The following is a 15,000-nucleotide window of genomic DNA, read 5'->3' as shown; positions in this document are numbered from 1 at the left end:
CACACAAATATTACATATATATATATATATATATATATATATATATATATATATATATATATATATATATATATATATATATATATGTATGTATGTATGTATACAAATATTATGCATAATATATATATATATATATATATATATATATATATATATATATATATACAGATATGTAATTGTAATAGCTACAATGTCCTCTTAACTTCTCGAATTTTTCGCGCTTTTTTGGATATGCTTGTCACTACAAAGCCGTAAATATCCAAGTACAAGACATTGAAGTTAAGTTAAGTATATCTTAGTTTAACCAGACCACTGAGCTGATTAACAGCTCTCCTAGGGCTGGCCCGAAGGATTAGACTTATATTACGTGACTAAGAACCAATTAGTTACTTAGCAACGGGACCTACAGTTTATTGTGGAATCCGAACTATAACCATATATATACATATATATATATATACATATATATATATATATATATATATATATATATATATATATATATATATATATATATATATATATATATATATATACTGGCTGTCCTAAGAAACAAGAGATCAGCATGCCTGCCCTATGAGCCTACAGAGGCCCAGGAGGACTTTAACTAATATATATATATACACACACACACACACACACATATATATATATATATATTTTTACTCGTATTGGACTTCAATAAGACGAGATGGTTTAGATCCCAGATTCCCCGTCTTACTGAAGCCTAATACGAGTAATATGAATATATATACAGAGTGAAGTTATGTGATATATATATATATATATATATATATATATATATATATATATATATATACATATACGTGTGTGTGTGTATTTGATATGACCTCAAGAAACCTAGACGCTACCGAACCACTACCTCTCGATTTCTTCTGTCACTTTTTAAACTACTGGACACAACTTTTTCCAAGAGACACACTAACTACTAATACAAAAAAACTGTTATTAATGAATAAACTCCAGTATCCTAACATTCCTTTTCGCCAACCACTAGTTGCAACATAAACACACTTCAAAAAAAATAAAAATAATTCTCACGACCAAATCTCTCTCTCTCTCTCAAGCGCATACAGATTTTTGCCTTCTGCTCTCTCTCTCTCTCTCTCTCTCTCTCTCTCTCTCTCTCTTCTCTCTTAAGCGAATGCAAATATTTACCTTCTCTCTCTCTCTCTCTCTCTCTCTCTCTCTCTCTCTCTCTCTCTCTCTTCATGCGCACTTTCTTACGTATACATATATGACAGTGAAAAGATGTAAACTGTCACTGTCAAAAATTACATCTTTCACACTAGAAATTTTGTTACATTAAGACTCGATGTTATGCACAAAAATTCAAAACGGCAAATATGAAACAAAACAAGGTGCTTATACCTTACCTTATAACTTCCTTCTAACAACAAGTCCAATTGCTCTGGCCACCGAATCTCTCTTCCATCTGTGGACTACAGATTCCGACCCAATAGGGTTTATAGTGTTTACTAGGCACGTATGACGAAATAAAAATTCCCTGGGCTGCTAGCGGGCAGATTATGGTCCTATCAACAGGTAATGAACAAGTCGACTCAATGGCCTTTACAAGCAACTACCACTGAAACCGGTTGATGATGCAGATTCGAGTCCCTTGGGTCGCAAATCGCCACTTTACCTGGAACAAAGGAAAGACTTGGGTTTAGATGTATGTTTTTCTCTCTCTCTCACTTAGGTTTAGATGTATGTCTCTCTCTCTATCTCTCTCTTTCTCTCAAGGATCAAGGATACAATATTTTCCTTCTCTCTCTCTCTCTCTCATGCAAATACAATATCCCCTTTTCGCTCGTTCTCTCCCAAGCACATACAAATGTTAACTTTCTCTCTCTCTCTCTCTCTCTCTCTCTCTCTCTCTCTCTCTCTCTCTCTCTCCCCCCAAGCACATACAAAAATTTGCCTTTTCTCTTTTCTCCGTGCCACTCATACAGAGCCGCTAAATTCTTTCCTCTCGTTCTCACGCACGCACAATATTTTTCTTTCTCATAAACACGCACACGAATTTTATTATTTTACTTTCCATGTGTCGCACATGAATCCTCTCTCACATACACAAACAAACAAATGCAAACACTTGTTTACACTATACACGAAACAAACAAACAAACAAACAAACAAACAAACAAAAACAGTTACTTGCTCCAACACAAAGAGTCTGCTTTAGCTGCAAGATACTTTTTCTCGTCTTATCTTCCAGCCTGACAAACTAGTTGACATTAAGTGCACTTTACGCATCGAGTCATTTAAATTAAATTGACACTGAATCAACTTCATTTAATTTAATTACTACTGATTAGATTTCATTTAATTTAATTATCCATGATTAAATTTAATTAATTTTTATTACAACTGATGAAATTCCATTTAACTGAATTACCACTGATTAAATTCAATTTAATTTCATTACCACTGATGAAATTCCATCTAATCTAATTAAAAGTGATGAAATTCCATTTAATTTAATTAGCATTGATGAAATTCAAGACGAAATTCGAAAGGTCAAGCACATTTACTCCCTCACATTCCCCCACCTCTCTCTCTCTCACTCTCAAGTACGTACAAATGTTTTCCTTCTCTCTCTTTCTCTCTCTTCCAAACACATAAAAATATCTGCCTTTTCTCTCTCTCTCTCTCTCTTTCAAGCACGTACAAATGCTTTCCTTCTCTCTCTTTCTGTCTCTCCAAAACAAATACAAATCTCTCTCTCTCTCTCTCTCTCTCTCTCTCTCTCTCTCTCTCTCTCTCTCTCTCTCTCTCTCTCTCTCTCGGGGAGAAATTTGAATGAGCCATTTGAAGATTCTGTTTGCTTACATTCCGTCCTATCTTTGGCAAGAAAGCACGTCTGTCCGTTACTCAAACTCAGCAGGGTTAAATATAACATTTCTTTGTAATTCTAAGTTCGTCGATTTTTACACGCTCGTGCAACGCAGAACGCACACATTATATATATATATATATATATATATATATATATATATATATATATATATATATATATATATATATATATGTGTGTGTGTGTGTGTGTGTGTGTGTGTGTGTGTGTATATGTATATTATATATATATATATATATATATATATATATGTGTGTGTGTGTGTGTGTGTGTGTGTGTGAATACGAATACTGTATACATACTTTGCAAGCAAAATACTGATTTTTCAAGGATTTGTAGATCTTAACACGTCTTACAGAGCTGAGCAACATACAGAAATCAACATTAAATTATACGAATCATGAATATCATATAACCAAAGGATCAGTGATGACAGGAGCGTCAAATTTCGCACCAGAGTACCAGTGCTGGTGTCAGATTTGGTTCCAAAGTATCAGTGATGACAGGTGTGTCAAAATTGGCTCAAGAGAACCAGTGATGACAGATGTATCAAATATGGCACTAAGGTATCGGTGATGAAAGGTGTGTCAAATTTGGCTCCAAAGTATCAGTGATGACAGGTGTGTCAAATTTGGCCCCAAAGTATCAGTGATGACAGAAGCATCAAATTGGCACCAAGGTATCAGTGATGAAATGTGTGTCAAATTTGGCTCCACAGTATTAGTGATGACAGGAGCGTCAAATTGGCACCAAGGTATCAGTAATGAAAGGTGTGTCAAATTTGGCTCCAAAGAATCAGTGATGACAGCTGTGTCAAATTTGGCACCAAGGTATCAGTGATGAAAGGTGTGTCAAATGACTCCAAAGTATCAGTGATGACAGGTGTGTCAAATTTGGTTCCAAAGTATCAGTGGTCTGGTGTGTCAAATTTGGCTCCAAAGTACCAGTGATAACAGGAGCGTCAAATTGGCCCCATGGGATCAGTGATGAAAGGTCTGTCAAATTTGGCACCAATGTATCAGTGATGACAGGTGTGTCAAATTTGGCTCCAGAGAACCAGTGATGACAGATGTGTCAAATTTGGTTCCAAAGTATCAGAGAAATCTGGTGTGTCAAACCTGGCTCTAAAGGATCAGTGATGACAGGAGCGTCAAATTGGCACCAAGGTATCAGTGATGAAAGGCGTGTCAAATTTGGCTCCAAAGTATCAGTGATGAAAGGTGTGTCATATTTGGCTCCAAAGTACCAGTGATGACAGGTGCGTCAAATTTGGAACCAAGGTATCAGTGATGAAAGGTGTGTCAAATTTGACTCCAAAGTATCAGTGATGACAAATGTGTCAAATTTGACACCAGAGTGCCAGTGATGACAGGTGTGTCGAATTTGGTTCCAAAGTATCAGTGGTCTGGTGTGTCAAATTTGGTTCCAAAGTATCATTGATGAGCGGGCGTCATTTGGCCCCATGGGATCGTGTTGAATTTATCAAATTTAACAATAACATCGTAGTGAAAGGTGTATCGTTGCTCCGAAAGAACCAGTGATGACAGTTATATGAATTTGGTTCCAAAGTATCAGTGATAAATAATTGTCAAATTTGGCTCAAAGTATCGGTAAAGTGACGGATCGTCAGAGTCAAGCACTAAGGTAACAGTGATGGAAGGTGTGTCAAATTTGGCTCTAAAGTATCAGTGACGAAAGTTGTGTTAAATTTGGCTCTAAAGTATCAGTGATGACAGATGTGTCGAATTTGGTTCCAAAGTATCAGTGATAAATGGTGTCAAATTTGGCTCCAAAGTATCAGTGATGACAGGAACGTCAAATTGACACTAAGGTAACAGTGGAAGGTGTATCCGTTCGGCTCTAGAAATATCAGTGACAGAAAATTGTGTTAGAATTTACAGCTCTAAAGTATCAGTGATGACAGGTGTGTCAAATTTGGCTCCAGAGAACCATTGATGACAGATGTGTCAAGTTTGGTTCCAAAGTATATGTGATCTCTGGTGTGTCAAATATCGCTCCAAAGTATCAATGATGACAGGAGCATCAAATTGGTACCAAGATATCAGTGATGAAAGGTGTTTCATATTTGGCACCAAGGTATCAGTGATGAAAGGTGTGTCAAATTTGACTCCAAAGTATCTGTGACGACAGGAGCGTTAAACTGACACCATGGTATCAGTGATGAAAGATGTGTCATATTTGGCACCAATGTAATTCAGTGATGACAGGTGCGTCAAATCTGGCTCCAGAGTACCAGGGATGACAGGTGTGTCAAATTTGGTTCCAAAGTATCAGTGGTCTGGTGTGTCAAATTTGGCTCCAAAGTACCAGTGATTACTGGAGCGTCAAATTTGGCACCAAAGTATCAGTGGCGAAAGGCGTGTCAAATTTGGCTCCAAAGTATCAGTGATGAAAGGTGTGTCAAATTTGGTCCCAAGGTATCAGTGATGACAGGCATGTTAAATTTGGCTCCAAAGTATCAGTGATGAAAGGTGTGTCAAATTTGTTCCCAAAGTATCAGTGATGACAGTTATGTTAATTATGGCTCCAAGGTATCAGTGATGACAGGCGTGTTAAATATGGCTCGAAAGTATCAGTGATGACGGTGTGTCAAGTTTGGCTCCAAAGTATCAGTGATGACAAGTGTGTCAAATTTGGCTCTACGGTAATTGTGATGGCAACAACTGCGTCCATTTGAAGCAGTCTTTCTTTTGCTCTGGTTGTCAGGCCCAGGTTTAGAAATTTCTCTCTCTCTCTCTCTCTCTCTCTCTCTCTCTCTCTCTCTCTCTCTCTCTCTCTCCCTCTCTCTCTCTCTCCTCTCTCTCTCTGTTTCTTGGGGCGCCAACACCCAGAAACAACTTGAACAACGGGAATTTCAACGTAGTATCAACCCATTGCTTACTGCAAACCTAGACTTCCGATCTGAAACAGGACCTTTCTTTGTACCTTTCTTATAAATACTACTTTGAACCCTGCTCTACACCCCAAGACAAATTCTTTGTTCCAATAATCTGAATGCCTCCCTAAAACTAAATGGAAAGGTGTCTTCTAATTAAGATAAAACTGCATTATCGACGTTTTTCCATTCCTAGGACCAGCAATTAGGCTGATTTTAATAAAGAAGAATTAAAAAAAAATATAAGCATGCCTTTCATTTGAAATAAAGGTAACAGTAATTCTGATCAACATTTATTGATATATGTAGCAAAGTACGTTAAGTAGAATAGTCTTTCCTTAGCATAACCAATTATTACATCTCGGTCTAATGTTATCTACTTCGCTGTGTTCTTTTACAGGCGTGATGCTTTGGTACGCAGTCGTGGCGGTGGTCTTGTTGGTGGGCAGCTGCCCAACCGGGGCAGAGGCTGCGGGCATGGAAGACACCGTGAAGGACCTCTACGACGCCCCTCCGGAACGCCAGGCGCGATTCTTCCTCAACTACGACAAAGCGGCGGCCTTCAACACTTCCGTCGCCTTCACTATACCTCTCTTCTCCTTCACGCTGCCCGGTGCCAGCGACACCTCAGCGGCAGGCATGGACCTGCAGGCCTTCGGCGCCCTGGCATTCGTCGCCCTCTTCCTGCTTGGCGGCCTGGGCGTGGCCATCTACACGACCACCCAGGCCGGATCCTTCGGCAGCGGGAGAGACTTCGTCTCCTCGAGAGAGGAGACGAGTCAGCAGGAGTCCATATTAACTACTCTAGTGACGGAGTCCTTAGCGGGACTCCCCAACGTGGTAGACACGGAGAGTTGTGCTCAATTAGCTGTATGTGGAGCTCACGCGGATCCCTCCAAATACGGCCTCCTGGCGTGGCCTGTCAGGTTCCTCGTTCCGTAAGTACCCATTCCTCTCTTTTCTCTCTTTTTTTTTATTTTTACTTCCTTTTGTCTGTCTGAGTGACGGAATGCGTTGAACAAGCAAAGCCTATCATAACTAACTCATTTTTTTATCAAAGGAAATTACACGAGAATATTTATCCAAAACGCAACGGTTTTAATATACAGTATTTCTTCGCCAATATCGGCTTTGTTACATACACAAGGTTAGATATATTTTTCAAGCACAAAAAACTTGAATTTCTATACATATGTGTATATATACACACGTGGACATGTATATGTAAGCAGATTTACATTTGCAATTACCTCAATTGTAGAAAACAAAAACACCCCCACCCCCACCATTTCCCCGACTCTAAAGGTTGGATGACAAGCCAGATAACTGTACAAAACAAAAATATTCCCCCCTACCCCCTGCTATAAAAGTTTGATGTTAATCCAGGTGAACGGACGCAAGCGATCAGACCCCCGCCGTCAATGAACATCAATTCGTCTGAGAGCAATCGGGGAGCGCCTTCACTGATCGCTGACAGACAGGTTCGGAATTAGTAGCTTCAGAGAATAATACCCCCAATAAACTGTACCTTGAGACGTCGTAATAAACTGAGACGACTAAAGTTTTGACAAGAGTTGTTATGGAGGTCATGGGAATTAAGCTCTGGATTGTCGATGAATTTTTAAGGGCTTGTTTTTATAAAAATGAGGATTTTTTTCTTGATAACGAAGTTATTAAAAAAGGTAATTCTTCTATGAACGTCCTGTCATAATGGTTTATTATTATGAAGGTTATTTCTTGCAAAACGAAGTTACTGAAAAGGTCATTTTTCTATGAAGGTCCTGTCATAAGGGTTTATTATAAAATAACGATTATTTTTAGAAAAGAAAGTTATTGCAAGAGGTGTTTTTTCTATGAATGTCCTAATATAAGGCTTTGTTGGTATGAGAATAAGATTATTTCTTGAAAATGAAGCTGTAACAGAAAGTATTTTTTCCTTTGAAGTTCCTGTCATAAGGGTTTGCGAGTATAAAATAAGGATAATTTCTAGTAAACGAAGTTATCTTAAAACAAAACCAAATGAGTACAGTTATTTCTTGACAGTTATTAAAAAAAGATCATTCTTCGTTAAAAATTAAAAAACGCCACTTGTTGGTAATTCTACTATAAAATTCTTGTCATAAGAGGAAAATAAACGCCATTTGTTAACAAAAAATTTTTCCTGAGGGTTTTACTGAAAAAAACACTATTTCCAGAAAACGGAAATCTTCGCAAAAATCTTATCATAAAGCAAAACAAAACAAAAGATTACCTTATTAACATAAAATTCTAAGAATTATCATAATACAAAGCCAACCGTTATTTCCAAAAAGTGGGGTTCTTTGTAAAAATCTTATAAAGCAAAAAAAAAAAAAAAAAATTATTTCGTTACCATAAAATTGTAAGAATTATCATACTACAAAGCCAATAAAAGCGAACTATTTCCTCTCAAGCGGAAAACAAACCTCAATGATCACAAATTGGGAAACATGCAAATCGGGGTCAGGCCCAGAAATGTACTCAAAGCATTACACCCGAGACCTTTCACCGCTAGATAAAGATCGCTGAGAGAATCTAATAACTGTACAAGCCAGTGCTTGGAGATGAAACTGCGCTCTCTCACTCTCTCTCTCTCTCTCTCTCTCTCTCTCTCTCTCTCTCTCTCTCTCTCTCTCTCTCAAGTGTGGTAGTGTAGTTTTTGGCTTGGTTAGGTAAGAGAGAGAGAGAGAAGAGAGAAAGAAAAAAGAAGAAAAGAAGAAGAAGAAAGAGAGAAGATTTTGTCCATGAGGATTGTTCATAATATCGTATATTCTCTCTCCTGAGGGAATCTTTTTCAGTAATGCAGTACATATGTTCTTCTCTCTCTCTCTCTCTCTCTCTCTCTCTCTCTCTCTCTCTCTCTCTCTCTCTCGCACATACACGCACAATCTCTTTCATTACGCATGTGCTAGCATCGTGAAAATGGGTACTGTAGGCCGTAACCCTGGAAAACTTAAGCAAATAGAGAAATGGTATATTTCTCAATAATTTAAGTCATTTGGGAAAAAAACACAACAGGATACAGCAGCAGCCTCGAGATAACCACTTCCTTACTTATTTCTTCCCTATTTCTAATTTTGATTTAATTTTCCCCTATTTCTTCTGTCGACTTAATTTTCCCATATTTCTGCTTTCGATTTAATTTTCCCCTGCTTCTCTTTTCGACTTAATTTTCTCCTATTTGAGCTTTCGACTTAATTTTCCGCTATTTCTGCTTTCGAATCAATTTTTCCATATTTGTGCTTTCGGTTTATTTTTCTTCTATTTCGGTTTTCGACTTAATTTTCCCCTATTTGTGCTTTCGACTTAATTCTCCACTATGTCTGCTTTCGCCTTAATTTCCCCCCATTCCTGCTTTCGACTTAATTTTCCCCTATTTGTGTTTCCACCAATTTTTTTCCGCATAATTTTCCCTATTCATAATTTTGCCTCTATTCCTGCGACAATTTTCCTATTCCCAATTTTCCCCTCGACTTAATTTTACCCTATTCCTGCTTTCGACTTAATTTTCCCCTATATTCACTTTCGATTTAATTTTCCCCTATTTCTGCTTTCGGCTTAACATTACATCATCTCTCTATGACAGATAAAGATGCTGAAGAGAAGGCATCACATAAATACTTATGTAATATAAAAAACAGAGCACAGAAAATGAAACAACATAATTAAGAACAAAGCCGCTGAATGAAACACAGTTGAAGTGAATAAATATAAAACAAGAGCGTTTGACCTTCACTAAGGTCCTCTTCAGAATACAGCTGAAGAGGACCTTAGTGAATGTCTGAAGCTCCTGTATTTTTATATTTATTCACTTAAACTTGGTTGTATACAGTATATATGTGTTTTTTTATGGATTAATTAAGCTGTCCTCCACCAGGGATAAATATTTTTATTACTGGATTAAATAATATTATCCTCCACAACGGATAACCATTTTTATTACTGGATTAAATGATATTATCCACCACCAGGGATAACCATTTTTATTACTGGATTAAATGACACTATCCTCCACCAGGATAACCACTTTTATTACTGGATTAAATGACACTATCCTCCACCAGGATAACCATTTTTATTACTGGATTAAATGACATTATTCTCCACCAGGGATAACCATTTTTATTACTGGATTAAATAACATTATCCTCCACCCATAACCATTTTTATTACTGGATTAAATGACATTATCCTCCAGCAGGGATAACCATTTCTACTACTGGATTAAATGACATTATCTTCCACTAAGGATAACCATTTTTATTACTGAATTAAATGACATTATCCTCCACCAGGATAACCATTTTTATTACTGGATCAAAAAACATTATCCTCCAACAGGGGTAACCATTTTTATTACTGGATTAAATAGCATCCTCCACCAGGGATAACCATTTTTATTACTGGGTTAAATGACATTATCCACCACCAGTGATTACCATTTTTATTACTGGATTAAATGACATTATCTTCTAACAAGGAAAACCATTTTTATTACTGGATTAAATGATATTATCCTCCACCAGGAATAACCATTTTTATTGCTGGATTAAATGACACTATCCTGCACCAGGGAAACCATTTTTATTACTGTATTAAATAGTATTATCCTCCACCAGGAATAACCATTTTTATTCCTGGATTAAATGCCATTATCCTCCACCAGGGATAACCATTTTTATTACTGGATTAAATGACACTACCCTCCACCAGAATATCCATTTTTATTACTGGATTAAATGACATCCCCCACCACTGATAAATATTTTTATTACTGGATTGAATAACAGTATCCTCCACCAGGATAACCATTTTTATTACTGGATTAAATGACACTATCCTCCAACAGGACAACCACTTTTATTACTGGATTAAATGGCATTATCCCCCACCACGGATAACCATTTTTATTACTAGATTAAATGACATCATCCTCCACCAGAGATAACCATTATCATCTCTGAATTAAATGACATTATCCTTCAACAGGATAACCATTTTTATTACTAGATTATATAACATTATCCTCCACCAGGGATAACCATTTCATTACTGGATTAAATGACATTATTCTCCATTAGGATAACCATTTTTATTACTGGATTAAATAACATTATCCTCCACCAGGGATAACCATTTTTATAACTGGATTAAATGACATTATCCTCCACCAGGAAAAACCATATTTATTGCTGGATTAAATCATGTTATCCCCAACCAGGGATAACCATTTTTATTACTGGGTTAAATGACATATCCCATCTAACTGGATTAATGACCATGGATAACCATTTTATTACTGAAGGATTCCTCCACCAGGGATAACCACTTTTATTTTTGGATTTCCACACCCTCCACCGGGGATAACCATTTTAATTGATGGAATAAATAACACTAACTCCACCAGGGATAACCGTTTTTATTACTGGATTAAATAACACTATCCTCCACCGGGATAACCATTTTTATTTCTGGATTAAATGACACTATCCTGCACAAGGGATAACCATTTTTTTTACTGGATTATATGACAATATCCTCCAACAGAATAAATATTTTTATTAATGGATTTAATGACATTATCCTCCTCCCGGATAAACATTTTTATTACAGGTTTAAAAACACTCCTCTACCAGGGATAACCATTTTTATCATTGGATTAAATGACACTATCCTCCGCCAGGGATAACCATTTTTATTACTGGATTACATGACAATATCCCCAACAGAATAACCATTTTTATTAATGGATTTCATGACATTATCCTCCACCTGGATAACCATTTTTATTACTGGTTTAAAAGCACCATCCTCCACCAGGGAAACCATGCTTTTACTAGATTAAATGACACTATCCTCCACCAGGGATAAGCATTTTTATTACTGGATTAAGTGACAATATCCTCCAACAGGATAACCATTTTTATTAATGGATTAAATGACATTATCCTCCTCCAGGTACAACCATTTTTATTACTGGATTCAATAACATTATCCTCCACCAGGGATAACCATTTTTATTACCGGATTAAATGACATTATCCTCACCAGGGATAAAAATTTTTTATTACTAGATTAAATAACATTATCCTCCACCAGGGATAACCATTTTTACAACTGCATTAAATGACATTATCCTCCACCAGGGATAAACTTTTTCATTTCTGGGTTAAATGACACTACCCTCCTCAAGGGGTAAACATTTTCATTACTGGATTAAATGACATTATCCTCCAGCAGGGCTAAACATTTTCATTACTGGATTAAATGACACTATCCTCCACCAGGGGTAACCATTTTTATTACTAGATTAAATGACATTATCCACCACCAGGGATTGCCATTTTTATTACTGGCTTAAATAACATTATCCCCACCAGGGATAACCATTTTTATAACTGAACTAAATGACATAATCCTCCACCAAGGACAAACATTTATATTACTGGATTAAATGATACTATCCCCCAAAACGGATAACCATTTTTATTACTGGATTAAATAACATTATCCCCACCAGGGATAACCATTTTTATTGCTGAATTAAATGACACCATCCTCCACCAGGGATAACCATTTTTATTACTGGATTAAATGACACTATCCTCCGAAAGGGATAGCCATTTTAATTACTGGATTAAATGACTATCTTCCAACAGGATAACCATTTTTATTAATGGATTAAATGACATTATCCTCCACCAGGGATAACCATTTTTATTGCTGGATTAAATAACGTTATCCTCCACCAAGGATAACCATTTTTTAAAACCGGGTTAAATGACATTATCCCCCACCAGGGATAACCATTTTTATTATTGATTTAAATAACATTATTTCCCACCAGGGAGAACCATTTTTATAACTGCATCAAATGACATTATCCTCCACCACGGATAACCATTTTTTTACTGAATTAAATGACACTATCCTCCACCAGGATAACCATTTTTATTACTGGATTAAATGACATTATCCTCCACCTGGGATATACATTTTTATTACTAGATTAAATGACATTATCCTCCACCAGGGATAACCATTGTTATTACTGGATTAAATAACATTATCCTCCACCAGGGATAACCATTTTTATTACTGTATTAAATGACATTATCCTCTTTCAGGATAACCATTTTTATTACTGGATTTTCACATTATCCTCCACCAGGGGTAACCATTTTTATTACTGGATTAATGACATTATCCTCCACCACGGATAACCATTTTTATTCTGGATTGTGACTGTCATCACACTCCACCCAGGAAGTAACCATTTTTTTATACTGGATTAATGACGTTATCCTCCACCTGGGACAACCATGTTTATCACTGGATTAATGACATTATCCTCCACCAGGGATAACCATTTTTATTACTGGATTAATGGCATTATCCTCCACCACGGATAACCATTTTTATTACTAGATTAAATGACATTATCCTCCACCAAGGATAACCATTTTTATCACTGGATTAAATGACATTATCCTCCGCCAGGGAAAACCATTTTTATTACTGGATTAAATGACATTATCCTCCACCAAGGACAACCATTTTTATTACTGGATTAAAAGACACTATCCCCTGCCAGGATAACCATTTTATTACTGGATTTTCACATTATCCTCCACCAGGGATAACCATTTTTATTATAGATTGGCAGACATCCTCCAAACCAGGGATAACCATTTTTATTACTGGATTAATGACATTATCCTCCACCAGGGATAAACATTTTTATTACTGGATTAAATGACATTATCCTCCACCAGGGATAACCATTTTTATTACTGGATTAAATGACATTATCCTCCACCAGGGATAATCATTTTTATTACTGGATTAAATTAAATTGTCCTTCACCAGGGATAACCATTTTTATAAGCTGGATTAAATAACATTATCCTCCACCACGGATGACCATTTTTATTACTGGATTAAATGACATTATCCTCCACCACGGATAACCATTTTTATTACTGGATTAAATGACATTATCCTCCACCAGGGAAAACCATTTTTATTACTGGATTAAACGACATTATCCTCCACCAGGATAACCATTTTTATTGTTGGATTAAATGACACTATCCTCCATCAGGATAACCATTTTTATAACTGAATTAAATGACATTATCCTCCACCACGGATAACCATTTTTATTACTGGATTATATTACAATATCCTCCACCAAGATAACCATTTTTATTACTGGATTAAACGACATTATCCTCCACCAGGATAACCATTTTTATTGTTGGATTAAATGACACTACCCTCCACCAGGATAACCATTTTATAACTGGATTAAATGACATTATCCTCCACCAGGGATAACCAACAGTAAAGGTATTTCATTCATCACTTTTTGGTAACAGTAAATAGCAGCCAAATGTCGCTGATGTTAACTATGAAATTGCAAAGCAGATATTCACGCTCGGCAGAGTATGGGTCAAGCCCAAATTCTGGGCCAATAAGGTCATCTAGCTTCTCAGATAATTAAATATTTGTGGGCGTTCTTTTCTGCCTTCTGATCTGCACGCAGATCCCTCGAGTGATTTTATCATACAATGAAAATTGCTTGATGGCTAAAGACTAGTCTAAAGTTGAAAGCTGAATATCGTTATGTAATTAAAATATTTGTGAGTCTATATATATATATATTTGCATATTATTCAAATGATGCAATTTGCACTCTAGCTAATATATACGAATTCTGTATAAAATAGTAATTACTGGTCGCACCAAAGATTAATTCTAATAAACATCTAAAACTAAATTCTACAAAATTCTCGCAGTATTAGGCCTGCAAACGCTTAGTGGCATCAAAGCATGCAAATTATTTAGGAACAATATTATTATTATTATTATATTATATTATTATTATTATTATTATTATTATTATTATTATTATTATTATTATTATTATTATTATTATTAAGATGAACCCTATCCATAAGGAACAAGCCAACTGGTGCCACTGACTTGAAATTCAAGCTTCCAAAGAATATTATGGTGTTCATGCGAAAGAAGCAACAGAAGGTATAGGAAATGCAGAACGAAGAGATCAGTTTTTAAGAAAAAATAAATTAACATTATTAAATAAACAGATAAAAAGTAAATTATTAAAATACCAAACAAATTTTTTTTTTATATTAGTAATGCTTTGCATCTTCGCGATGAAGTATAGAAATAAAGTATC

The 15,000-nt window shown here is 36.0% G+C and overlaps 1 protein-coding gene across 3 annotated transcripts in view; it reads left to right on the top strand.

Annotated features, from left to right (window-relative positions):
* The window catches only part of LOC136833413 (uncharacterized), a 250,548-nt gene that overhangs the window by 161,591 nt on the left and 73,957 nt on the right, over positions 1-15,000 (top strand). For all 3 annotated transcript variants that reach the window (XM_067095545.1, XM_067095543.1, XM_067095544.1), the window contains exon 2: positions 6,178-6,715. In XM_067095545.1, coding sequence (XP_066951646.1) covers positions 6,183-6,715 — 533 coding nt within the window. In that variant the 5' untranslated portion in view covers positions 6,178-6,182. The remainder of the gene's footprint in view (positions 1-6,177; positions 6,716-15,000) is intronic.

Source organism: Macrobrachium rosenbergii, chromosome 51 (genome assembly GCF_040412425.1).
Source record: "Macrobrachium rosenbergii isolate ZJJX-2024 chromosome 51, ASM4041242v1, whole genome shotgun sequence".
Lineage (NCBI taxonomy): Eukaryota > Metazoa > Arthropoda > Malacostraca > Decapoda > Palaemonidae > Macrobrachium > Macrobrachium rosenbergii.
Note: the sequence above shows the minus strand (reverse complement) of the source record. Positions and strands in the feature narration are given on the sequence as shown.